General features: G+C 44.3%; 1 protein-coding gene across 4 annotated transcripts in view; it reads left to right on the top strand.

Annotated features, from left to right (window-relative positions):
* The window catches only part of MIDEAS (mitotic deacetylase associated SANT domain protein), a 664,701-nt gene that overhangs the window by 403,949 nt on the left and 233,190 nt on the right, over positions 1-27,562 (top strand). For all 4 annotated transcript variants that reach the window (XM_086937252.1, XM_086937251.1, XM_086937250.1 and 1 more), the window contains one exon: positions 13,015-14,838. In XM_086937252.1, coding sequence (XP_086793378.1) covers positions 13,285-14,838 — 1,554 coding nt within the window. In that variant the 5' untranslated portion in view covers positions 13,015-13,284. The remainder of the gene's footprint in view (positions 1-13,014; positions 14,839-27,562) is intronic.

Raw genomic sequence — 27,562 nt, 5'->3', positions numbered from 1 at the left:
AGACCAATTAGCTTAATTGATACATCACAAAAGCTAATGGGGAGGGTCATTCTTGACAGGATTCTGGGGTGGATCGACGAAAATGAGATTTTATCTACATTCCAGGCAGGTTTTAGGTCTGGCACTTCCACTCTAGATCAGATATTTCGCTTGCAGGTCCTGTATTGGAAGGTAGCAAAAGTGGAGGGTGGCAGCCTCTACCTTGTGTTCGTGGACTTACGGGCAGCTTTCGATCTCTAGTTCCTCGAGCGAAATTGTGGAAGGTACTGGCAGACCTAGAACTTCCCACTTACCTGCTGTCCATTCTGTCTAGGCTCCATACAAATAATTATGCCCAGGTTAGGTGTGGTAGGCATGGTGATCTCACAGACAAATTTCCTGTCAGAAAAGGGGTTCGCCAAGGGTGCGTATTGGCTCCCACGTTATTCAGCCTCTACATTAATGGACTTGTGGACTATCTGAACGGTGTGGTGGATAACGATGCCCCCAAACTGGCCACAGGGAGGGTGTCTGCTCTGATGTTTGCAGACGACACTCTGTTGTTACCTAAAACATCGTCGGGCATGCAAAAAACACTCGATAGCTTTGTAGAGTTCTGTGCGCTCCGGGGATTGGAAATCAACCTGGAAAAAACAAAGTTTATGATATTCAATCCCCCTAAGCGGACATGCCCAAACCCGGTCCTACATGGTATTCCCCTTGAGAGGGTTGAGGCATTTGTTTACTTGGGTGCTACCCTTACAGAGAATTTTGAGTGGAACACACAGATTGCCAAATCAGAACTAAAACTATCACAGCTTGCGGGGGGAATTAGTAAAGTACTCGAGGTCAACATTTAAGCCAGCGTCCCCGGCTTTGGAAATGTACTGTTTCCAGGCTAGAACTGGAGTACTTTGGGGGCACAAAGAAATACCGACCATCTCAAGGGTGGAACAAACTTTTATGATAAATCTACTTGGATTACCTGCTAGCACACCCTTGACCCCCCTAAGAATGGACCTTGGGATGGAGCCAATAGAGGAAATTGCAAGTGCAAGACCAATTATGTTCTGGAAGAGGCTGTGGTCAGTCCCAGAATTGGCCGCATACAGAACAGAACTATCTGAGATCTGGACTTCTCTGAAAAGCAAAAAGATGCCGTTGTTGGAGCACATTAGGGCAGACAGTCTCCGCCTGGGTCTCCTGGACTTGTGGGAAAAACCAGAGACTTTTAGCCCTGGGATACCAAAACGAGAACTCCGTGCTCTGAAACGTATGCAGAATTTTCAAACACTTCTGAGCTCTGAAACTATGGGTAGGCTAACGTCTGAGTTCCTCTTAGTTAAATCGGACTCTAAAATCGAGGAATTCATGGATGTAATCGAACCCCATCTTGCCAGAAAGTTGTATCTCCAGTTAAGGCATGGCACTTTACCCATTAGGTCATTTACAACCAAATGGACCAAAACCAATATTGTAGTTTGCCCTGCCTGTGACTACAAAATTGAAAATGTACCACATGTTTTGTTCTTTTGTCCTGCTTATTGTGCAATTAGAAATTGTTGGCTGATTCCAATCTGTCAGAATCTCAAGTTTCTGCATTTCTCCCAGGCATGTAGAATATTGACTTATGATACCCATCCCCCCATTGTGTTTGCTGTATCTCGATACCTATTCAGCATGTTGCGTAGGAGACAAACATTTTTAACTTAAACGGTAGTAATTATGACATTTTACTGTTCTCTTTTATTGATAACTCATAGTTTAATTCTCTTCTTAAATATTTAATGATTATTTATTGTTTTAACAATTTGTGCTGGTTTGTATTTTATGTGCACTTTTATGGTCTTTGACCGAAATAGTTATCAATTGATTTTCAAGATTTTATCCTCCTATCAGAGTTGTGAAAGTCTTTAAAAACAGTGTTGTCACTCAAGATGGAAGGAGTTGGAATGTTCGAAGAGTTGCCAAATGTACTAATTCTAACTTTTATGTACAAATCAGATAATACTCATGGTAATGTTGTGCATGAGAATACTTGTGACCGTGATGTACAATCTAAATTGTCTATTGCTTCCAGAGTCAAAAGTAACACTAGACCTAGAAGATTACCTAGCAGATATTTGAATTAATTGTTTTTACAATATATTTTTCTTTGATTCATTTCTTTGTTACATGATATTGTACACTGTATTAACTGTTTTTACTTAGCAGATATTTATATTCATTGTTTTATTTGTTTAGGGAGAAGATGTGTTACATTCTTCTTTTATTTATCTATTACATGCTACTGTACAATACATACTGGAACATGGAATGTAATGATGCCTGCCTGCATCTTACATACCAGATTCCACGTAGGACAGTTCACAGTATTTCTTCTAGCTGTCAGACGTGCTGTGCTTTCTTCAACTTCTTAAAATAAATATTTATATTTTGAATGTCCGGATCTTCATTTTAATCGCATCCCTTAGCGGAGATTGTGTGAGCACATGGCCTTGCACTAGGATCCTACGCAGATGACACCCAGGTCATCCTGTCTTCTTTCTTCAGAAACAGGGAAAGCCTCCAAACTCCTAAATCCCTAAAATTTAATGGCGAAAAGACAGAAGTGTTAGTCATCAGAAACGATCCCTGCGAGTGGATTGAATTTTTATGGCTGGACTACCTTTAGTGAGCAGCCCCCACCCATTCCAGAAGTTAAAAGCCTTGACTTCTGGAGGGACAAACTCTTCATGGAAACTCAAGCCAGGAAACCTGCTGGCAGCTGCTTCGGAATTTTAAGAAATTTGAGAGTACCGCTATACTGGCTACCGCACTCCTTTAGTAGAGTGGTCGTGATAGGACTGATAAATCCCCACCTAGATTATGGACATTACCTTCACTTGGAAAATCTCAAGTCTGTGATAAAACAAAGACTGCAAGTTGTCCAGAATACTGCAGCCCGATCCTTCTAAAAATCCCAAATCACCAATCGGCTGCACCGACGTTAGCAGCCCTGCTCTGGCTGCTGGTGCAGAAAAGAATCCATTTTGAGGCTCTTTGCTTTGCCCGGCATAGTATGAATGGGAGAGGCCCACAGCCCATACAGAGCCTGCCCTACCCTTAAATTCCACAGATCTAAAGTTGCTGACCGCTCCCAGGATGACAAGGCAAGGAGCAGGGTGGGAGAGGGGGGGGGTCACTCTTTTGCCTATCTAGCTCCCAATTCTGGAACAAACTCCCCACTGACCTCCGAATAAACCAGTCTGAATCTAGCTTTATAAAACACCTTAAAACTCCTACCTTGAAGTGCATTTGAGTTATCTGGCAGATGTGTTGTCTTAAGCCTCTTGGGTAGCTATGCACTAAACTTATGTGCCAGAATAGAATAAGGGGTTTAATTCACACCATTTTTTTCTCCATGAGTAGATGTGACTTAACCACCTTAAAAACCACTGGAAATACGAGCCCAAATCGAAGTCACCTACTTGCAGTAAATTGTATTAATTTGATTTAATTAATTTGCCTAGGATTAGTTGGTGGAGTAGAGGAGCCTGATGTAACCTTCTGGTCTTCGTAGTCTGCAGTCAGTAACTTAAAGCAGTGGGTACCATTCTCCTATGGTGTGCACAATGTGTCATGCAGCGCTGTAATGCAAAATGATGGGGCCCGCCAGCAGATTATGATGAGGACCCCCTGAGTCTCCCATTTATGGCAGGTATTCACTGGTTGATTACCTTAAAGAGCTAAATGAAGTGTTAAGGGCCCTACTGCACTGGAGGGGCCTGTGTTCTGCCCCTGTGGCATGCGTAGTTTAGACAAGGCTTTCAAGAAGTACTGTTTACTCTATTGAAAATGGTCCCTTATTTTTGAGTTAATTGATGCAAGAGGTCTCCCTTGCCCATTAGAGTGGCTAAAGCAGAAGTGAAAGTGAGCAACAACAAGGAACTCTCACGCTGTAATTCTTGTTGGTAGCGATTTGTGTAATTTAGCAAGACTAGGAAGTGAGTCAGAGGCCACTCTGTAAAGATTTAAGGCAGCCGGGCCAGTTTACAGAATACACTTTGGCTCAGGAAAAAACATTATGCAAGGTCTTTACTTAGTCCATCTGAGGCCCCAGGCAGAACGGAGTGTAGAGAATGGCGTAGTCCAGCTTGATGTTAATCTGTCCCATTGTGTTGTGATATTTTATAGCGTTTAATACTACTGTTTTGGGTGCTGTAGCTCTTGCCCACATGTCACCAACATCGCTGCCTCCCAACAACCATGCGACAACCTATTAAACTTATTCCACAGCAAAATCGCAAACCTCTACAGCAACTTCACATACCAACGCAGACCCAGAGGACTTGTTGCCAACTTCTCCACCACCAACCAAGAAGGCCATCTGACCGAATGGACAAACCTCACTGTTAGAATTGGGGGTCTCTGGTTGGCACAGGTAGGTACTTGTGACAAGCAGGGACCCTCTCCTCTAGTCAGTGCAAGGGAATTACCCTCTTAAAATACTCCTTGCTCACCCTCTAGGCGGCGTGGCGCGAGCAGTCAAGGCTAGTTCAGAGGCGATGTAAGTTAAGCATTTGTGACCATATACAGTAACCCAGTGACAACACTACAAATGGACACCACACAAGGTTTTATATCAAAAATCAGTATACTTTATATAGAATTATCACAAGACCAATAAACGACAAAAAGAATCCACAGTACTTTTACATTTCAAGAGTTCTGGTTATAAAGGTGTAAATCAAAGTTATGTGCGAGTCGGTAGCCTTGTCCGGCTACGGCATGCTGAAAGAACACATAGTCTAACAAATCCAGCGGACAGCTGCGGTCCGGGCCAACTCAAATGTCGACAGACGCAAACACAGTACCTTTTCCTTGAGGCGGCCAGCATGGGTGTGCGAGCCGGTTCCGGTGTTCGTCGCGGTGTAGAAAAAGAAAGCGTTGCAGGTCACGGTGTCTCTTCCGTCGATGTGCCGGCTACGGCTCGTTGACGGCGTCTTTGAGCTCAGAGCTTGCGTTGTTCGGGGTGGACATTGCTCGTTGCGGTGCTTCCTGTTTTACAGTGCGGCGTTCGAGCCGGAGTTCGGGAGCTGGCGTCGGTCAGTCCAGCCAGCGGTGCGAGTCAGGCGGTGCGTTGCGAAGTGTGCGAGGCGGTGTCCAACTCCGATGCGGTCACAGGACTCGAAGTCAGCAGCAGTGACTGCGTCGGTCAGACCAGTTCGAACCGGTATAACGAGGCGTTGCATGTTGCGGTGTCCTTCCAGTCGTTGTGCAGGCTACGGCTCGTTGACTGCCTCGAGACTAAGTCGGTGAGCGAGGTGCTTGCGTTGTTCGAGGCGGACGTTGCTCAGTGCGGTGCTAGCAGGACACCGGGCCGGTCGTGAGAGTCGGTCACAGCTCCCTGCCTCTGTAGCCACTGGGACAGCAGCAATTCACAACGGCTGGTGAAGTCCACTGGTCCTGGGACTTCGGTCAGGGGCAAGCTCTCTTCCAAGCCCTTGGAGAACTTTTTAGCACAAGTTGAAAGCTAAGGGTAACATCCACAAAGTCCTTTCTCCTCTCTAGGCAGCCAGGCAACGACTGCAGGCCATGCCCCAAGCAGCACTTCAGCTTGGGAATAGTCTCTCCTCTGTTTCTTCAGGTTCCTTCTCCTCAGCAGAGGTTTCTTCTTGTCAGTTCCAGGAGTGATCTAATTTCATGGGATCAGGGTCCCAATACTTATACCCCAAAATCCTTTTTCCTCTGAGTGGAGAGCGGCCTGTGCCCAGTTCAAGCCAGTTCTGAAGCACTCTGTTTACCAGACTTCTCCTTACCTTTCACAGGGCAGGCACATCAGACACCCCACAGGAGGTGGAGCCAGCATTGTGGAAGGCAAGTACAGTCCAGGAGCACTTTGTTGACAGTCTTCCTTCTCTTCTTTCAGTGTGCACGGCAGAGAAACAAGACGCACCACAGGGGGTGGAGCCAGCACTGTGGGGGGACGGGCACAGTCCTATTCAGGTCCCAGGTGCAACTCCTCCCTCCCACCTGGTTGCAGATCTCCCTATTCACCACGGGCTGCCCCAGCCAGTCTCCTGGAATTTCCCAGTCGTGTCACTCACTAACCCAGACAAGGAATACACAACCTAGCCGAGGCGGAGGCGGGCTCAAGTGGTTAGGCAAGCAAATGCCTACTTTCTAAAAGTGGTATTTGCAAACCCAGAATATTAAAATAACCTTTACTAAAAGATGTATTTTATTATTCTGAGTCCAGGCGTACTAAACTTGAATTTCGACTATGTTCTCTGAGTTTGCTAGGATTATAAACATGTAACAATCCAGCAGCCCATTCTAGCCTATGGAGAACAGGTAGCCTTGCAATAGTGAAAAACGAAAATGGCTGTAATTCACTATTAGCTATGTTCCTTGTCCGCATTTCCCAAGGAGGTTTGAAGCGGACGTTTTGTCGCCCGCCCTTTTCTAAAAAAGGTTGATTTGAGCCCTTTTTGTTTTGCTGACCTTGATTGGAGTCAGGAGACGATCCTGATGATGAAGTGGATGAGAAGGTGGTGAATCTCGTCCTTGACCTGCCCTGGTACGAGTTTAGAGCTCTTTTAGAATCTATAGTGGTATAATAATCTTCCTTTAAAAAAGGGTAAACTAGCTCTATTTTAAACGATTTAGAGTCTTTCTCAAACTGGGCAGTTTTGGTGTTGATAGTGATATCTTTAAAAGTCTGTATCTCTTTTTCGATTTTCTCTAGTAGATTCTTTGCCTCTACTTCAGTTTTATTGTCAGCAATGGCTTTCAACAGTTCGGCAATTTCTTTTTCTTCCTCACTACATAGACGTTGTGCCGTCTCAATTGTATGGACCATTAGGTCTCTACTACATTTAGTATTTATATAGCTGAAGCCTTTCTTATATTCCGAATCTTCCACAAATATCACTGGTATATTTTTTACTTGTAGGCCCCAAGGTATAGTGCCAGCCCGCAAATGTTGTAGAAGGAAATGTCCGTGCAATTCTGTCCTTATATGTTTCTTTTGGAGACGAGTTAACTTATCAGCCTCATTTTGATGTTTAGCAGTGGTACTTGGAGAAAGACCAGAGAAGGGATTAGAAGCAATCAAATTTTTTATGTGGCTTTCCGTAAAAGACAATGTTTCGTTCTCTGACATGCTTTGACAAGGAAATTCTTCCTTGTGAAGGATTTAATCAATTTAGTGACACCCAAGAGACAAAGATTGTCTCAGTCCTAACCCACTCGGGTAACAACCCGCTCTAAACTTTTTTCAACAAAAGGAGTTTAGCCCATGCGGACAGAAGTGGGGTAAGGGCCCAAATACTTTGTAAAAAAGAGAGAGGAACCCACACTTCATTTCATTTCACACCGTTGTGATTTGGGATGAAAACAGATAAACAAAGCTTAATATGTTTACCTTGGCGATTAATTGCGCCGTTTTATTTATCAATTTTATCAAAAGTAGATATCACTTCAGTCAAGAGAAGTGTCAATGTCTTGAACGTACTCACCATGAGCGTACAACAAGAAAAATCAAAAGTGCATAATTACACAACAATTTGACGCAAACATACAGAAGTGATTGAAAAAACATACAACTAATAAATAATATACAAAACACATATGCTATTATTTCACAAGACAGGGGGAATTGTCAACATATTTCTCCGTAACATTATTGTGAAATTATTGAATTTGACCAACAAGGAGCCTATCAATGGGTCTCCAATAACAAAACGACCTTTCGGTAGAAATGTTTAAGCAGGCTTATAGTTCCTAGCAATTTTAACTATTTATCAGAACTGAGGACTTGATCCTGTCCGAGGCCCACTAGCAGCATTTTGATTTACACGCCCTGGGCACACTCAGTGCACTGTACTAAGGTCTGACAAGTAAACCAAATATCCAATCATGGAACCACTAATCAAAACATCAATTTACAGTAGGGAGCACTCACTGTGGCACTGGACAGCAGTGGCACAGTGCCCAAAGCATCTAACACCAGAAAAACACATGAGGCTACAGCAAAAATGGAAGGGAGACCCACGCCAAAGGTGCCAGGTCTAACACTCACCATAAATGACACCGCAGCAATCCTGTGGACCACCCACTTAGGGGCCCAATACACCCATGCCCCCATCACATCTACAACCTGAACATCACTATCAGCACCACCCTGACCCACATCATCACCACCTCTATCACGTCCACCACTTTCCTGAATGAATGGAAACTTGCTGAAATCAAATCCCTCCTCAAGAAGCCCACAGCCAACTCGAATCAATTGAGCAACTTCCGACCCATCTCCCTATCCAGCCAAAGTGATTGTGAAGGCCATCAACAAGCAACTCATAATCCACCTCTAACTTCACTATCTTCTAGACAACACTCAATCAGAATCCAGAATAAGCCACAGCACCGAAACAGCATTCATCGTGGCCATCATTGACATTCAAATCATCCTGGACCGAGGGGAAACAGCGATCCTTATCCTTCTTGACCTCTCTACGGTCTTTAACTCTGTCTTCCATAACGCCCTCATCAGAAGACAAATTTGGCATACAAGAATCCTCTCAAATGGATCTGTTCCTTCCCCACAAGAAGAACCCAAAGGGTCAGCCTGCTGCCCTTTACATCTGAGATCAAGAAATTGATATGCGGAGGCCCACACGGTTCGTCCCCTCAGCCCCACTCTTTTCAACAAATACACGACACCGCTCGCCAACATCTTCCGATCACAAGACAACAGGGTCGTCCCCTACGCCAGTGATCCCCAACTCCTCCTCTCCCTTACTGACCAAACCACCATCAAAACCGACTTAACTAACTGCCTGACCATAGTAGCTGACTGTAGCTGAACCAACTGTCTGCTGCTCAACACAATGGGACTCCACATGGTGGCAGTCAGAGCTAGAACCAACACCCACAGACTACACAAGAAATCTAGGGCTCATCCTAGATGACAAGCTCTACAAAACTGATAGTCAATGCATTGTGCACCTCCTGTTTCCATATCCTACCCATGCTGCGAAAAATCTTAAAATGGTTACCTCGGAACAGCAGACAGACCGCCACGCAAGCACTCATCACAAGCAGGCTGGACTACGGCAACACACTCTACGCTGGAATCTCCAAACAACACCTACATAGACTCAAGACCAATCAGGTCACTGTTGCAAGACTCCTACTGGACCTCCCACGCCGCACCCACATCACACCACACCTCAGGAAGCTTCACTGGCTCCCAATTCAAACTTCTCATGCATACATAAAAAGCCCTACACAACACAGGACCAGAATACCCTAACGGCTGCATACACTTTCACTAACCCACCAGACACCTCACACTCACTCGCACACATTCCTCGCATCCGCACTCGCTCAGGTCACTCATTCTCCTACATTGCACCCAAGACTCCCTCAGCACATCAGAGCCTCCTCCGTGCTTATTGAGTACCACAAGAGGCTGAAGACCTGCCTCTATGAAGCGTATGCGAAGGCTTTTCGTATAAGCACCTTGGGGTGCACAAACCTACACTCCTGCCCAAGTGCCTGGATAACCTACGGGTGATTAGTGCACTACGCAGATTAATATAATAGAGCATAACAACACGGATAGCAAGCTTCACCGTGTAGTGTGTGTTGTTGAAAGGGTGGTGTTTTTTTTTTTTTTTTGAGCCTACATGGGAAGTGTTTCCATATTATGCATTATGACCACTGTTAGACCCGTCTGCTTCTGAGAGTCCCCTCACCACTATGATTTCTTTTGTTCCCCTGTACCTCCCAAAATTTGTCGCTTTTCTTTGTCTACCAGGACCTTTTGTGTGCTGTTTCATGGGGCTAGATGTTCCTTGACGCCCAGTTGTTCACAAGGTTTTTGGCACCTATTTACAAGACACCTGGTGAAACCTGTGACATTATAGACTGGGATTGGCAACCTGTATGAATGACCTCAAAATGGTTGCCATCCATTTCCCTCATGTGAGTGACTCCCCTTGGAGCCTCCATGAACCTTGACCTTTCAAGGTTTTGGTGCCCTTTTATTTGGCGTGCATTCCTGACAGGAATTACCTTTTTTCCCTCGGGTACACAAAATGGCTGCTCTAGAACCCCAGTATGGTGGCTGTTAGGGTCCCAAATACCCCAGAAGTGCCATGTCATTGGCCTAGCCCAAAGAAGGTTCTAGAACCTACTGGCACGAGCCAGCACCTCAGGGCACTGGCTATATAAGGTCCAGTCCCTGGCGGCCATTTTAGATGACCAGAAGACTAGATAGGGTAATGATGTTCCAGATCTAGGTGAAGAAAGAGATTCCAGACTGGACACCAGATTGACACCTGCCCTGTTGACCCCTGAGGCAGCTGGTAGCGCTGGCAGTAGAGCAAGCAATAGTCACCGGCGTGGATCCTGACTTGCGTTCCAGTCAGCCGTGTGTGCGGTGACCTCGCGTCTACAGTGCCTGCCCAGCGAGTGCCTCGTCACCCCCAAAAGACTGTGGCCGTTTTTCGTGTGCCCCCCGGTGGTGAATTACGACCGACTCGGGTCGCGAGGCGAGAACAAGTTCGCCGCCACCGCGAGCGGCTTCTGTGCCCCTTGTGCGACAGACGCCTCCTGCGAGGAGCTCGGACGTCTCCGAGCTCCACCGGCGTAGAGGGCTTCCTGCGCAGACTGAGGTGAGGTGGTGCGCCGGGGCGGGGAAAGGCCGGCCTTCGTTGGGCGGGACTACTGTCTCTGCCCCTCCCCAGTGAATCGGCGGCTGTAGCTGTGGGCGGGAACCATCCCTGTTTGAGGAAGTCGGGGGGAGGTCCGTGGAGCCCCTGAGAACCCGTCGCTGGCGAGAGAAGTGCTGAACCTGACAGAATCGCTTTTCGATTGCAGCCGATGTGAGGTGGGCCCGTTTCTTCAGGAACTGTGAACCGGCATTTACTTGACTGAGCGCGAAGATTGTGTGACCTCTTCGGCAGCCCCGTTCGTCAGTCTAAAGACTTTGAACTGGTGCCGCCTGAGTGCTAGCGGTAACAAAGCCCCTAGGTGCGCTTAGACCCCACCGGCAAACAGAGCCGAGTATAAATGAAGTGCTCACTGTGTTTCCTTGCTTTGTAGATATACGCACTTATCCCCCAAGTGATTCTTAAAGAGTCCCAACACTCTTTTGTGCCCAGAGAAGCCTGTATTCATTAGCAGTGAAGTCATCATAAACTGTAAGAGTAATCTTTCCATCCTGAAACGTATTGCAAGTTAAAGTTCCTGAAATATTTAATTGGTGGCAGCGATACCAGAATGAACATGTGGTTGTTTATTTAAATGAACCAGTATTTATTCTGCTGAACAAAAAGTGATATTTATTCAATTTATTGATGATATTTATTCCTGATATTTTTTCTATTTATTGATGATATTTATTCCTGTTATTTATTCTATTTATTGATGATATTTATTCCTGAGATATCTACTGTATTCAACCCGAACTCAAAACCCAGCAAATTGTGGCCAAAAGAAATTTATATGTGCTTTCCTAATTGATCCCCATTCACGACAGAGAATTTTTACATAAAGGAATCGTATTTTTCTACAACAGTGGTGTGGTGTCCTTCTTTTTGGTGGTTGTTCAAGGAGATATTATTGGGTCAAAGCCGGCTTAACACGATAGCCTTCACTTGCCTTGACACTTGAGCCAAGCTACCCCCTTTGTGCTGGGCTTGCCCATCGCAGGTCCAACAACCACTGAGTGGCATTATCACGTTGTAGGATGCAGCGCCTGGCGGCGTGATAGCTGTGGGCATGTGAGAAATAAACATATAATTGTAATAGGGACTAAGGGGTAGGCCACTACCAAGCACCAGTCATGCCATGGCAAGAGTGAGAGAGTGAGTGAGAGACACATCATTCAATAAGTCCTAGTAATACATATGGCAAACATGTAGCGGGCATATTCTGATGCTGAATGTGTAAGAGGGTGCCAAAAGGGAAACGCTGGGAATTGGTCACATGAGCAGTGGTCATTCACTCTAACCATTGAAACTTTTTTTTTAAATTAATTTTAAGTTCCCATTCTCCATTGCGCATTAAACTGTGTGTACAGAAGATAAAATTATATTTATGATGATACAATTTGAAGTAATATGCAACACAAGCAGCGAATGTACGCTTTGCGTTTGTTAGATAACCTGATTCGAAAAAAACTCTGCCCTTGAAAGATGCCATATAATGTCACGCATATAAAACGTTAGGTAGAAAAATAACATAAATATGAGAAACTCATTTTCCCCAGCATATGCGTACTTGCACTTTTCTGCAGATGTACTGAGAAAAAGAGTTGAAATTAGAATCTTTTGGGGAAAAAAGTTATTCCCCTCTGAGAAGGGCTTTTAAAATGTGCCAGGATTTTCTTCAGGTTATTTTGTTTATGTGCCATCGGATACAGGAGCACAGCCGTAACTCGCTCGTGGCTCACCGGCTGTACTTTACATTTTACACCCAGTCATGAGGGCTGCTTCAACACCTTCGGATATAGCCGCTTACAGAGAAAATTAACCTTTTCGCTTGCATTGTTGTGGTTAAACAAGCTACATAAGTGTTACCATGGCCAGAGGCCAATATATGATGGGTTCTCCCAGGCGCAGTATTACTAGGAAGTGTTGTCATCTTCCTTTTGATTGACTATTGCTGCTCTAACAATTAAGTGTTGCAGAACAAGATCGCTTAGTCATAGTACACAAGCAGCATTTTCTCTGCTGTTTCTGGATTTCTCTTGGCTGAAACCTGTAACGAGTTTGCCATTAGAAGTCTATTTTTATGTGTATGAATATGCGTATGTAAAATCTATAAAACTTATTGAAATTAAAAAAAATGTTGTTGTATGCTTTGAATCCGTTAGTAGCTCCTTGCACAAAAATGTGATTCGATGTCAGTTGCACGCGATGCTACTTTTTGATGAGATCAACAACCGTATTTAAACCATCTCAAAACGTATTTACCTATGCTACCTTCTATTTGTGTTCTGTATTTCTGACTTTTTTGACTTCTTTTTTGCTTTACTTTCAGCTGTTTGGATCCAGAGAACTCCATTTTATCACCAAATTTAGAAAAGAATACAACAGTTCAAGAATCGGGCAAGCAACGGACAGGAATTAACCCCATCCCTTTATGTTCATGGATGGCTAGAGTACGATTTGGTATTTTCTGTTTCCAAAGAAGACCTGTCTCTGTAAATTGCCTTCAATCCTCATACGGCCAGCAGATAGTGTGCTGTAGGCAGTAGTGAAGCTGCCTGTGCATGGTACCTTTCAGAAGAACTAAATCAGGTGGACTGACATGAATCTCCAAGCGCAGCAGAAGGCTTCGAACAAAAGAACTGGGAAGCGGATCTCATTCTTCAACGAGCAGGGCCTTCCCGTTCAGTCCAAAGAGCAGCAACTGAAGGAGGAACATTTGTTTGGTCACCGGGGTACTGTTCAGTCCTCCCAAGCTTCAGAACTTCCTAAGGCTCAGGGAGTTACTTCTAGTGCTGCCAACAGTAATCATGTATTGCAGAACTCTGCCACATTTTCCCATGATCAGGGGGAGCCAACAAGGGTACCTCAGCAGATGGCTCCCGATAAGTGGCAGAACTCTGTCTTGGTGAACAGACCGCCTGAAAGGAGCGATGCCAGTTGGCATCACCCGGCACAATTATGGAACCATAATCTGATGTATGGCTCTGGTCAAAAGGGGACCCATCCCACCAATATTTCAGATTTCTATAATCATCACGAGGCTTTGAAGAGAGGCCAGGAGAAAGGAGGTGGAGTGACACAGCTGGACATGTATGGAGATGCAGTGCAGCAGATGCTATCCCATAAAGCTCAACTAGAGCAGCAGGCTCTTGCAATGCAGCAAGCACATTATAACTCAATACACCAAGCCCAGAAGCAACTTCAGCAGAAGCAGCAACAGCAGCAGAAGCAGCAGCAGCAGCAGCAGCAGAAGCAGCAGCAGCATCAGCACAAGCAGCAGCAGAAGGAGCAGCAAAGTCAGGGACTGCCTTTGCAACCTTTCCAGCTTGCGTTTGGCCATCAGGGCCAAAAGCAAGGACTTCCACTTCCGAACTTGTTCCATGCGTTCCAAGAGACGCCTGCCGCCTCTAATGCTCAGTTTGCTCCGCAGCAGACACAAGCCCTTCCTCAGATGCAGCTCTTTGAAAACTTCTATCCAACACAGCAGCAACAACAAGCAGCTGCACAAGCCTACAGTCGCCAACAGGCCACCTCCGTGGCTCAGTGCCATGGGGTTCCACAGTACCAGATGCACATGATGGGCCAATATCAACAGGGACCAGCAGATAGAAGTGAGGGGTTGCTGAAAGCCTTGACAGAACAGAACCCACAAATGGTACTGCCAAAATCACAGATCTCTTTCCCAAGGAGATCCCGCAGGCTTTCCAAAGAGGGAGTTTTGCCCCAGTCGAAGAATGATGGGGCTCCCATTTGCAATCCTGGTGAGGCACAAGAAAGCAACCCATTTATGCCTCCGTGGCAGCAGCATCCAGGGACCCAGATACAACATCCCTCATTGGTGCCAGGCCATAGAGAGAACTCAGACCACAGTCAGGCAGAGCTGCAGCCCAGTGGACAGGAAGTCAAAATTGGTCACCAGCAACAGTGTCAGCCTGTCATGGAAAGACGGCATGAGCCCCAGAATGGCCAAGGGAACGAGGTGCCGGACACTGTAGGAGAAACCATGGTGAACGACATTGATGTTGGTCATATTGGTGGCATTACAGGTGGAGTAATCCAGAGCACTCGGAGAAGGAGGCGGATCTCACAGGAAGCCAATTTACTGACACTAGCCCAGAAGGCAAGCGAGTTGGCGTCCCTTGAAAATCATAAGGTAAGAGTCCAAGATTGTCTTGTGAAACATTTAACATCCAGAGTGAACTCGAGTAACACTGATCATGTTTTGCAGGTATTTTACTGTGTTCCATCATTAATATTTTTATTGTAATTTATATTAAAGTGCTAAAATACTTAGTGGGCTCTCAGTCACTGGTTCTTTTATTATTGTTGCAGTGTAAGATTCTTGGTAACTATAGCCTTAGTTATACTAGTGTATAATGTAGTGAATGGGTTGGAGTACACAATACGCAAGAAATCCTGCTGTCTTCATTCCCAACAAATTAATACATTGCCCTGGAGTGTAGAATATATAATTTTGTGCCACTGCTGAGCAGTACGAAAACCTAAGTTATCTCAAGCACTGCGCTTTACTGTCCCATACCTCTATGGCTTAGTTGCATGCCCTATCTCTCCAGTCATTTTCTTTTGCTGACGGAGTGACTAGAACGATGCTGGCAGGAACAAAAAAGAAAACTACAAATTACTTTTTGGCTTTGATCATCTGTCTTATGTTTGTTTCTCTGACTTCCGTTTGTCCTTCAAATGTTGCAGAAGTGGTTGTAAAAAAGTGCAAGGGTTGTGCAATGGGAATATGTCTACAGTAAGGTCTATTGGAGTATGTGTTTGATGTGTAAACGTATATACATCACTAGTCCTGAGGATAAGTGATTTGTAGTTTGCCTTTCTGAGTGCTTCTCCTAAGCCCACCGATCTCCTAAGCTAACCAGTGTTGGTACTTGTTTGAAACCTAAATCATCCTTCTAACAAAGTGCAAGAAGATGAAAAACAAGGCCAATTAACCTGTCTTACCTAGTGGGTGCTATCTTCTCTGAGAAGAAAGCTCATAGCACTTCATAGCTCATAGCCTATGCCAAGTTGATAGCATAGTTTTGACAGAGGGTTCCATGTGGTGTTGGACTGGAAATTCTGTGTGACAAAGAATATAAATTCCATATCTCTCTCCTTTTGGTCATTTTTGACCCTTATGAAACTCTGACCAGCAGATCATTTCACCCAAGATTCAGCAGCCCCTTGCGCACCTCGTACGGATGCTTAAAGGTGCTATGCAGGATGATTTAAAACGGTGAACAGATTTATTGTACGTTCTGAAGTTGATAAGTAAGTGGACCGCTTTCCTGTGCTCACTCCCCATCTGACACCTTCCTGGGTGCACCTTACTGCAGGCGCACACAGTTCAGCAGATGTAGTCAGGTAAGAAGTACAAAAGTAATGCGGGAACCCATTGGTATTGTTAAAAAACAGGAGGCACTGCAGGCGTGGAGACGGCATCCATTTATAAAAGAAAAAAAAGAGGGACGCCACATAAGCCTGTACCGTTTTCATATCTGATTCGCTGCCAGCTCACATCAACCCTGGTGTTACTCCACATGTTATCAGCACAACCCGAGGGTAGGGGAGCATTAACATTTGCTGCTAAGAATAATCTTTTGTTTGGCCCAGCTAGCATCCTTTCAGACCATGTCCTGTTGAATGAGTAGCTGAGAGTGACGGTCTGTTGTCATATTGAGGGAGACTTGACCCATGCAGAACGTTATTTAGCTATTCTATTGAGTGAATGTAATGTAACGCATCCATGCTGTAACTTTATTTTCTTTGTCATCTATGACATTTTTGGCTTGAGAAACCTTTTTGGGCCTGTAAAAATGTATTATCTGTGCGTGTAATTTTTAGTGGTACCCTCTTCTCCTAGTCAAGTGCAAAGGTTGATATCACATTGGCTGTACTGCAAGTGGTTTAACAAGAAATGTGGACTCGCAGTACAGATATTATTTACCACAACACAGCTGTTTCGACTCTTTAGCTTTCTGTTAATGCCTTTATGTGAAATGCTTGTAGGGGAAACATTGCTTTTAGTTATATTATCGATCCATTAGGACTCTTAGAGATGCATATTAAATGTTTAAATTAAAGTTGCACGTCCTAAACTGGGGCACCCGTCTCAAACAAGATATGGTTTTATTACTGTAAAAATGCTCTGATGTAATGAGGCCGAAACAAATGTCGACAATTGCTACTTTTCCTAAGTCTTTCTGGAGGCATCAAATAGGCGACAAAGTTAAACAAATGACCGAGTATTAAAAGGTTAATCAGGTGGTCGGAGCACAAAACCCTCCTACCCTCTCAATCGGCTTCACAATTGTAAGGTTTAACTTAAGTTTATAGCTTTTTCCTGAGAAACGCTAACCACTCCACATGTGTTTTCGTTTAATGTATAAAAAAGAAGGGTCTCTGGGATCCAAGAAATGTATTGGTTATAGATGAAGGGGTGAGGACCACTTGAACCTCTGCTCCAAATCTTTGCTTCTTTTGGCCTAGAAAGAGTAGGTGGAATCTGGTCCTTTTAAAGTGTGTATAGTTTCTGCTCCGATTGGCAGCTTAGATTGCTCTTCCACACCCTTCCACCTTCATGGGATATATGTGTTCAGCAGTAGACCATGGTCATTCCTTTTAAAATTAAGTTAATAAAATGGTATATGGCTACTGCCTGTGTCACCAATTCAGATTCCCTAGCCCTCAGCTTATTCACCAGCATGCCTGCATGGATTGCTGTGCCTTCTCATATTACTCCCCTTTTGCTGTACGGGCGCACAGCATCCCTCTATTCCTCAAGCTAAGCTAATTAGTCCTCATTATAACTGTAGTTTTTGTGTGCCTCTCTCATACATAACCTCCCCTTTCTCACAGCCTGGCCCTGCGTCCTATAACATAACCGCACATTTCTCACAGCCAGGCCCTGCGTCCTATAACATAACCGCACATTTCTCACAGCCAGGCCCTGCGTCCTATAACATAACCGCACATTTCTCACAGCCAGGCCCTGCGTCCTATAACATAAATGCATCTCCGTGATCATCACATACAACATAACAATTTCCCGTGAATTCAAACCAACCACACGCCTTAACATGGTGTGGCGTGCTATCCGTTTGGGAAGGCGCTTAAGCACCACACATATACAAATGCTACAATGCTGTGCAATACAATAAAACACTAATGTGGCAAATTAATGAATTTAAGAGCTAAAAGTGTGATTAAAGTTTGAGAATACTATGAAAATGGAGAGAAAACTGTGTTCACTATCTAGGGTACTACAATGTTCTAGGAAACGCGTGTGAAGACTGAGGTTTTGATTGTGCCCGGCCAGAATTACTATTACGCCGGAGTAATCAGAGTAATTTTGGTAATTCCACATTGCTCTTTGACATGTAATTACTAATAATTACGCGATTACTCTTGTTTGCATAATTGAGTAATTTGTGGGGTGGGAGGAAAACCTGCCTTCTGAGCTCATTTAGCCAGCTTGAGGGCCACTTGCATTAGTGTTCTGCTACATTTAGCGCTATTTTCTTAGCCCAAAATGCATCCTTGCATCAATTTTTACGCAAGGGGACATTTTTGCACTGACAGCGCTAAATGCAGAATTACTCTTCTCGCGTAATTAAAACATGATCTTGTAGAATTCTGAGTTAATTCTGTGTGATTATGGTACACGGAATGGCCTGACTTACGGCCTCCCCTAGTTTTAATCACTAAGTAAAAATCATTAAATAAATGAAATCACAAGAATCAGTTAGCATTTAGTGATCCACTTTAATTTAGGATTTAATTTTTCCTAGCCTTTTGTAAACTATGTCTTAATTTAAAAAAGGGAAAAAACTGAGAGCGAGCTTAAGCTACCCTCTGGCAAAGATGTTCGTTCCCTGGAGCACTGGCCATTGATAACATATACTGACTACTCCTTTATCTTTTCATGATATGTTACATTTGATCAAAGATGAGAGCCGCCTACATTTATACCATATACTCGTAGATAGGAAAGATAGCACTTTATATCTAAAGGATTGAGTGAAAACTAAAAATGTTGATTCAAACCCAGTTGGTTTGAAATCCTGACTAATCCGCCAATAAATTGAGACACCCCGGTCCCTTTTGTCCCCATTACACAGGAGTTGCTTTCCTCTCTAGGGTTTGTAGGCAAGATTAGAACAGAATTTAGACCATGATCTGACCATGCGTTTAATCCTAACCAACCCATAGTTTTATAAGCTGGGTTGTAAAGGGAAACTCCTCTGTGTCTCAGTTCCACCAGTAATTAACTTGTGGCAGGCGTTCATTGTTTTGTATGTTTTTTTTTTAAAAACAAACTTTATTGGGTTTTTTATCCTTCCACCACGCATTAAGCACACCATTGGCGCAGATTACACAACAATATACAAGCCCCACCTTCATATTCATCATGTAAGAAGCAGTATGTCCAACAACAGAGGCAATGGGGTAAAAGAAAAGGGAAGAGAAAGCCACACATAGCTCACCTCCCCGTGTGATAAGGCAACGATCATGTCACAAACTTCTATGTGCAATTGATATCCATGAAATCCCCCCTCCACCCTGTCAACTCCCACCCCCGCCCCCAGACCCTGACTACCAAACATATTATTCTACTGATACATCTCTCTCTGAACTGACTTAATGAGTTACGTTCTGGTCACATTGCTGCACCTCTAACCAGCCTTGATTAGCCAACTAAAAGAGTTTTAAAAAAAGGGAAAAGCTCCACTGTTCTATGGTTATGTCTGCGTAACGTCCGGGGTGTCTTCGGGATCAGTACTTTTATGTGCTTCTTCCATTGTGTCCCAGTCTAGGGATATTGGTGTCTTCCGTAGGCCGCAGGCCTCCTCCCTATGCAGTGCCGCACTTTCCGCCCCTGCCCACCTGGACAGTTCACAGTGACACACGTGCAGTGAAGGGGCCTTAGCCGACTTCCAGCGCATAGTGATGGCCCTTTTAGCAACTATGAGCCCCAGGTCCAGAAACCATAGCTGGACCTTCTGTGTTTTTGTAAGTCTACCGATGCCTAATCAGCACTCCAGTGCTGCCCCCCCTACGGAGAGAGGAGTAGTTCCCTCAAGTGGACTTGTAACCCCTCCCCAAAAAAGCGCAAGGCAAGGGGCATGTCCATAGCATGTGAAGTATACCTGCTGCTGGTGTTTTACATCTGGAGCAGTGATGAGCAGTGGCCGGGTACATTATCTGCAATCTGTGCGGTGTCAAATAGGCTCTATGTAGTACCTTGCCTTAAATAAACTTGAACTTAGCATTGCGAGGTATTTTCCGTAGGTACTCTATTACATGCTTCCATTCTCCCAGTCAGTGAGCTCTCGTCCCATATCCGTCTCCCACTGCACTAGGATGTTATCTAGAGGAAGTCTGGCATGCGTGCGGACGCTGCTAAATAACCACTTAATAAGATGACTGCCTTGTCCCATCAAATACAGATACTTTACTAACTCATTCACTTTGGGTTCCTCTGTTGTGGAGACCACTGTCTCTTAATATATTGCAGTAACGCTGGATGTTTCATGTATAGTGCGATTGGCGCTCCTGTGTGTCTAGTAAAGGCATCATGATCCATCAGTGTTACCCCTTCGAATAACGCCCCAACAGTCTCCACCCCCGCGTCCAGCCAGGGTCCAATATTCTTGTGTGTCAATCTGCCGCTCGCCAGTGGTATTCCTAGTAATGGGATATCGTCTGCATAACGCCCTCCATCTGTAGTGTGTTTCAGAGCTTTTTTCCAACATTGCACTGCAGTGTGCAATAGGGGTGGTAAAGTCGAGGGAGGTCTGCGATTTGGTAAGAGTAAAGTGTGGAGAGTTCCCTGATCTATATGTCTTAGTAGTGTAGCCAATTTCTTGTAAGTTTCGTCCTGCTGTCCAGTAAGATAACCACTGCAATTGGCACGCGTAATAATAAGCCCGAAAGTCTGGTGCACCCAGGCCGCCGCCCCCACGTGTATCTATCTGCAGTTTTTTCAGACCTATTCTACGCCGACCCGCACCCCAAATTAGCTCAAGCAGTATAGTGTCCAGTGTAGTAAAAATGGTTGATGGTACCAGTAAAGGCACATTTGCAAAATAGTACAGAAGACGAGGAAGTACCACAATTTTCGACAGTGCCACCCACCCTATAACTGAAAAGGGAGCGTGATCCAATAGGCTACCTGAGACCGTAAATCCCGAATATCCTTATTGAGGTTACCCTTATTGTTTTGTATGGTTAATGACAAATTAGTGTGGTGCTAGTAGGGAGAGTGTGTGTTTTTTAGTGGACGATTTTCATCTTTTAGTCTACAGTTATTTCTCGTCTTTTCCCGTGTGTAATTTAAAGGAAATGGGTATTGTTGGCATTTTTGTGCAGCAAATTAGAATTTGACTAACTTGTATAATTTATTAAGATGCGTCCTGGTATACATAAAGAAAGAACGGTTTACCAAAAGGAAAAGACTGTCTTACAGTCAAGTAGATATTTAAGTCCAGTTCAATTCATTAATACTTAATTTGGTCATTCAAAACCATATAAAGTCGACAAAACCATTAAAACCATGTACTTTGATAAATATATTAAGGTACATCCATAAAAAACTAAATACAATGAATAAAAACGAGAAGTTTAACACCTCATTGGGTGGGGACCCTTAGTAACTAAATAGCTTTTTCCTTAGCTAAAGGCACCCGAAAGAAAACTTGTGACCCCAAAACAGACCATGGGTGACGAGAGCATTTGTAAATACAACCACACTGGTTTTACTTGTGCATATTGGTTATATCTTATCAAGGGAATAATGAAATGGTGCCTTAATATCAAGTAAAAAATACACAAAAAATAAAAAAAATGCTTAGTATCTTGAGCAGAAAAATCAAAGGGACAGGATTTCAGGTGCACAATTTTATGAGACCCTTTGGGGAGCTAAAAACCAATGTATTAAATTAAGCCTGACCCTTGGCAATAAAAAATGGTGATAGTTGATAACAATCACCAAATATGTTTCAGCCGAAGAGCAAGTTGTCAATAAAATGTTTTGTTTCACTGAAGATTTAAGTTCCCTTTTCTTTTTTTCCAACATCCTACGAGAGAGAAACATATTTTTTTAATTCCCAACAAATGCCTTGACTAGCGATTTAAGGGTAGTAATTTAAGGTTAGCAGTGAGCACACTCTCCAGCATACTTTTAACATAACTAAGCCAGGAAATGCGGAGTGTTCTGTCAAGTGATCTGCAATACCCAATCACAGCTGGTTAAGTGAAAGTGCAGGATTAGACCAAATTCTGGGCCAGCGCATAACTGGAGCTAGAGCAATGAGATCTGAAATGTATCTCAATCCTACTTTCTTATGGACCACAATAGAGGGGGGTTTTGCCAAAACAACCAGGAGCATAAACAAAAAGGTATTTTCCACTACTTTAAGCTCTCTGGCATCTTTATATCCCCACATATCATATCCATGATTTGCAATTGGGATACATTTTTCTCGGTACACCTTAACCATGGCTTACATCTGTTTGGCCCCATGTCTATTAGCAAAGCCCATTGTCGCCCTAACTGCTCTCAATAAGATATTCTTTTTTAGGGACATTTGAGGAATCCAGGACCCTCTATCATCAAAAAGTACACCCAAGTATGGGAAGGTAGCTACTTTAGTTTGTTCTCCCCCTTTGCGACCAATTGTCATTGTATGTGACTTAGCATAGTTGGTTTCAAGATCTAATGAGACCATAAAATCAATAATGGGGTCCAAAAGACATTGAAGACCCACCCAAGTCTTTGCAATCAAGACTGCATCATTGGCGTACAGTAATGCTGTAATTAATTTGGATCATCCTTGGGAATATCCCTACAAGTTACTGAAAGCACATCACCAAATTTGTTTATGTATAGAGTGAATAACAGGGGTGCCAAAATGCACCCCTGTCTTGCCCCCCTTTACACCCACCAGGGGACAGACAGGCAACCGTCCTCCTTGTACCTCACTGAGGCTGAGAGGTTAGAATGAAGACCATGTAGGAAGGCTACTAAATCAGCCTCTTTACCCAGATCTATAAGAAGGTGTCAAAGCTTAGATCTGTTTACTCGGTCAAAGGCAGAGATAAGGTCCATGAAAGCCATGTGTAAACAGCCCCCTTATCTATAGTGTATTTACCCGCAATCATCTGCAAGTTTATTCACTAGTCCAGTATCCCTCTCCCCTGCCTAAGACCATATTGAAGTGCCGATATTATGCTGCTATCCAATCAGGATAGTAATCGCTCCAGATTTGATTGATTATTGGTTTTTTTAGAGCGCTTTGAAACTGGGTCCCATCCAAATGGTCATTCTGCTCAATGAAAGATGCCTTTTCCACCAAATTGGCTGGAAAATGAAGCTTGCTATAGGAGATAATTAATAGTGACAAGGGGGTCAAGATTAGATTTATTTGAGTGCCTTATAGAGGTCAGGAGGAACCCTATCTGGGCCGAGTGCTTTTTCCTCAGCCGTATTAAAAATAGCCTTACACACTTCTTCTTTAAAAGTCATGGGTGAGATAATACTTCCTGGCTCCCAGGGATTATCAGTCGTCCTCACTCCCCCTACTATACATTACCTTGAAATAGGTTACCCATCTGTCGGGAGATGTTGTAATCTACCCTAGAATTTCCAGATCCCAAAAAAGGCCTGTTTACAATGTCCCAGAATTTGGCATTAATGCATAAGACACTAGGCTCCAATAGCCCCTGCCAGGCTTGTTCCTTAATTAATTTTTTTTACACAAATAAATCTCCAATTTTATAAGCTTTCCTGCAGGCCCTAATCTTATCCTCCTCCCTTGGCCTTTGCTTCATGGCAGCCAGCAGGTTTCTGTGTGTCCTGGTACAGTTACTGTCAAACCTTGTCCTCCTTCATACTACCATGTCTTCTACCATGTCTTCCTCGGTTTGTTAGATTGGAGGAGATCTGCCTCACAACTTATTAAAGGCATTAAAGACCACATCATCCTGCGTGCCACTCTCTAAACACAGGGCAATATTCACTGCATTCACAGTGTAAAGATACTGTAGAAATACCTCTGGATCACCCTATCCCACTTACGTTTCCACGTCTGATCCTTGGTGCTGATATCACTATTATGGAGGCGTTTCCTTTCAAATCTAACTCCCAGTCCAATTCCAACACTGGGATTATGAGCACTAAAATTATTCCAAGTTGTCATACCAATAAATGAGAGAATAACTTCACACTCCTTGTCTGCTCAATACAGTACAGATTGCTTCTCGCCATAATATTCTTCAGCAAGTCACCCTAACATCAAACATCCCTTTTACTAAAACACAACCCTGTTGACACAAGTGAACATTAAAATCACCCAGAATTATTACCTGGTGGTGCAAGGACCTTTTGCCCCCCTATATCATTCCCAACAATGTTTTAGATCAGATGTGTTCCAACAGTATCCTCCTTGAAAAATAATTATGACAATTTACCACCAACAGGAATGGATTGCTCTTTAACACCACCTCTACTGCCAGCAAGTCTGTAACCACCAGAGCAAGGGTACAGGGATTCTTGAGGGAGAGTAAAATAAGGCGGCCGCCCTTTGCACTCCCCGAAGGCAAAGGAGACACAGTTTAAGAAAGAACAACTTTCCATATAAAGAATTTTCTACATCCCAGATTTCATACATGGCAACACAGCCCACCTTGCATCATCCCGGTTAGTTTTTAATCCTGCAATATTCCAGGTCATAACTTTTAACAGGGGCTTCTGGTCATACGTGGGCTCAATCAAGATGCCACACTAACCCAGCTGTCCCTGGGGCTGGTAGGCCTTACTCTTTTAGGTCTCGCCTGACCCAGCGCTTGCGCTGGTCTGGCCAGACCTTAAGTAAGAAGGGCTTCAAAAAATACTACCGCCGGCTACAGCTTGCAGTGCATGTGCGCGGGCGCGCGCTTGAGCAGAGGCGCCGTATGGCGTGATAACTGCTGTGTGCACACATGCACTGCAAGCTGTGGCCGGCGGTAGCATTTTTCCCCCGTGATCACTTTCACGGCTGTTACTTTTACAGCCAATGCTTGTTACTATCTATTCCTCGTGTTACAGCTGTTCGAGGCATATGGGCTGCAGATGGTACATTATGAATAGATCGCCATCTGGTGTTGGGCTCGGATGATTGCACTTTGTTTTTCTCTTGGAGAGTCTTTTGTATCTTGGTGACTCCTCCCTTGGTTGGTAGTGCGCATGGGCATCGGCTCCATCCTTAGATTGTTTTTTTCCGCCATCGGGTTCGGATGAGGATCGAGACGCTCCAGATCAACTTAAGAGAAAAGTGATTTATCGGCGCGTATTCCCTTTCCAATTCGACGGTATTGTTATCGAACGCGTTTCATTTCCATTCCGACGCGTTGCAAATTCAAAATCGAAGAGAAAAAACTTGGATCTACGTCGACGAACAGGAGGCCTTTCTCGACGCAGTCAAGCCCGTAGTCCATGGAAAGGACTCCATTCAAAAAATGTCCAACGTGTGGTGCTAAGTTCCCACACAAGGACCTACACGAGGTGTGCAACCTCTGTCTATCGCCTGAACACGAATCCAGGGACTGCGAAGCCTGCGCAGCATTCTCCTCCAAGCTAACGATTAGAAATCGTCGAGCTCGAAGACACGAGGTTTCCAGAATGCAGTCGGAGGCGATCCCGGAGCTGTTCGGAGACGAGCAAATTGAGGAAGAAGAGGATCAGTCGGGGTCGGAAGGGGACCAGTCGGAGGTTGAAGAACTCATCGAGCAACAAACCGTGAGTGACGACGTCCCCTTACCGAAAAACCGACCCCGTGCGGTAACGACCCCGCCTTCGGGCCCGGTCAAACCGCAGAAAAAAGTTTCCGACGCCCCGCCCTCGGGCCCGGCAACGAAACCGAAACTGAAACCAAAACACTCGGACTCCCACCATGTCGGATCCGAGAAAAGGGCGACATCGACTTCGGCACCGAGGCTACATACAAGGGAAAGCTCGGTATCGAAACATTCCATGTCGAAACATAAATATGATTCGTCGTCCAAGATTCACTCGATACCCAGGAAGTCGGAATCGAGTAGACATTCGGTGCCGAAAACACCAAACACTGACGATCGAAAACATAAGCACCTTTCGGAACCAGGACCTTCGGTACCGATTCAGGAGCAACAGACAGATCCCAAACAAAAGATCTTGTTTATCGATCCGCAAACTGGCAAAGTAGTCACGAAGAAGAGAAAGAATGAACAGACAGAAGATAAATCTCTTCCTTCAAAAAAGAGAACAATGGGGACAAATATAACTCCTCCTGCTTCTCCTCGACCTAAAGTCACACCCTCTTCTCCTATTCCTCACACTAGGCCAAATATTCCTACACCTTCCACACCAAGACCATCTACACCTCAGTCTGATGTAGACAGTGATCTAGGGGAGGGAGAACCTCAAAGGGATGACGAAACCATCCCAGATGAGGATGACCCATGGGAAAATTATGACGTAGGGTCAGATGAGGACAACGACCCAGAGTTATATCCCTCAAAGCCTTCACCACCTGATGATAACACAGGGTTTGTGCAGCTCATTAATAGGGCAGCAAAATATCATAAAGTAGATATACATACAGAACCTCAAATAGAGGATTTCCTGTTAGAGACGCTACCTAATGCACAAAGAACATCAGGTACTCTTCCTATGTTGAAGGGTCTTCTCAGTCACACAGAAGAAATATTCAAAGACCCAGTGAGGGCTAGGGTGTTAAACCCAAGAATTGATAAAAAATATAAGGCGGCTCCAAAGGATCCAATATTTATTAAAGGGCATGTACCTCTAGACTCGCTGGTGGTCTCAAACGCTCGTAAAAGAGCAAACTCATTATCTACAGGAGAGGCTCCTCCACCTGATAAAGAGTCAAAATTAATAGATGCATCAGGCAAAAGAGTAGCATCACAGGCGGCAAATAGCTGGCGTATAGCCAATACACAGGCACTACTCGCACGTTATGATAGGGCACATTATGATGAATTAGAAAAACTCATCACACATCTCCCCAAAGAACATCAGAAAAAGGCAGATCAGTTAATACAGGAAGGTAAAATAATAACTAATACTTCCATTAAGTGCGCCCTAGACGCAGCAGACACTGCAGCAAGATCTATCAACACCAGTGTCATGTTAAGGAGACATGCATGGCTTAGAATCTCAGGATTCAAACAGGAAGTACAAACGGCCCTACTGAACAAACCATTTGATCAAAAGACACTGTTTGGTTCAAGCACAGATGAGACCTTAGAAAAAATGAAAAAAGATACAGAAACGGCTAAGTCAATGGGAGCATTGAAACAGCCAACACAAAGAGGTTCCTTTCGTAGATCCACCTATAGAGGGGGCTCAAAGAATACAGGAACAAATCAGCAATCCACCTCTTTCACACCAACATCACCCAGAGGTAATTCAAGAGGCAGTTACAGAGGTAACAACAACAAAGGTAGAGGCCGCGGAAATAATAACAACCGCAACGCCTCAACCCCAAAACAGTGACTTCATAGAACTCCCCCCAGACCACATAACACCGGGTGGGGGACGTCTATCACAGTTCCTACCTGTCTGGGAGAACATCACATCAGACAAGTGGGTGAGACAAATTATCCAACATGGTTATTGCCTGGAACTCACAGCTACCCCACCAAACATCCCCCCCCAAACAGCGTCCAATGAGTCAAGATCATCTGACATTGTTAAGAGAAGAAGTACTAGCACTTCTACAAAAGCATGCAATAGAGAAGGTCCCAAAAGATCAACAAGGAACAGGAGTATACTCTCTATACTTCCTGATCCCCAAAAAGGACGGGTCCCTAAGACCAATATTAGACCTCAG

Source organism: Lissotriton vulgaris, chromosome 9 (assembly GCF_964263255.1).
Source record: "Lissotriton vulgaris chromosome 9, aLisVul1.2, whole genome shotgun sequence".
Classification (NCBI taxonomy): domain Eukaryota; kingdom Metazoa; phylum Chordata; class Amphibia; order Caudata; family Salamandridae; genus Lissotriton; species Lissotriton vulgaris.
Note: the sequence above shows the minus strand (reverse complement) of the source record. Positions and strands in the feature narration are given on the sequence as shown.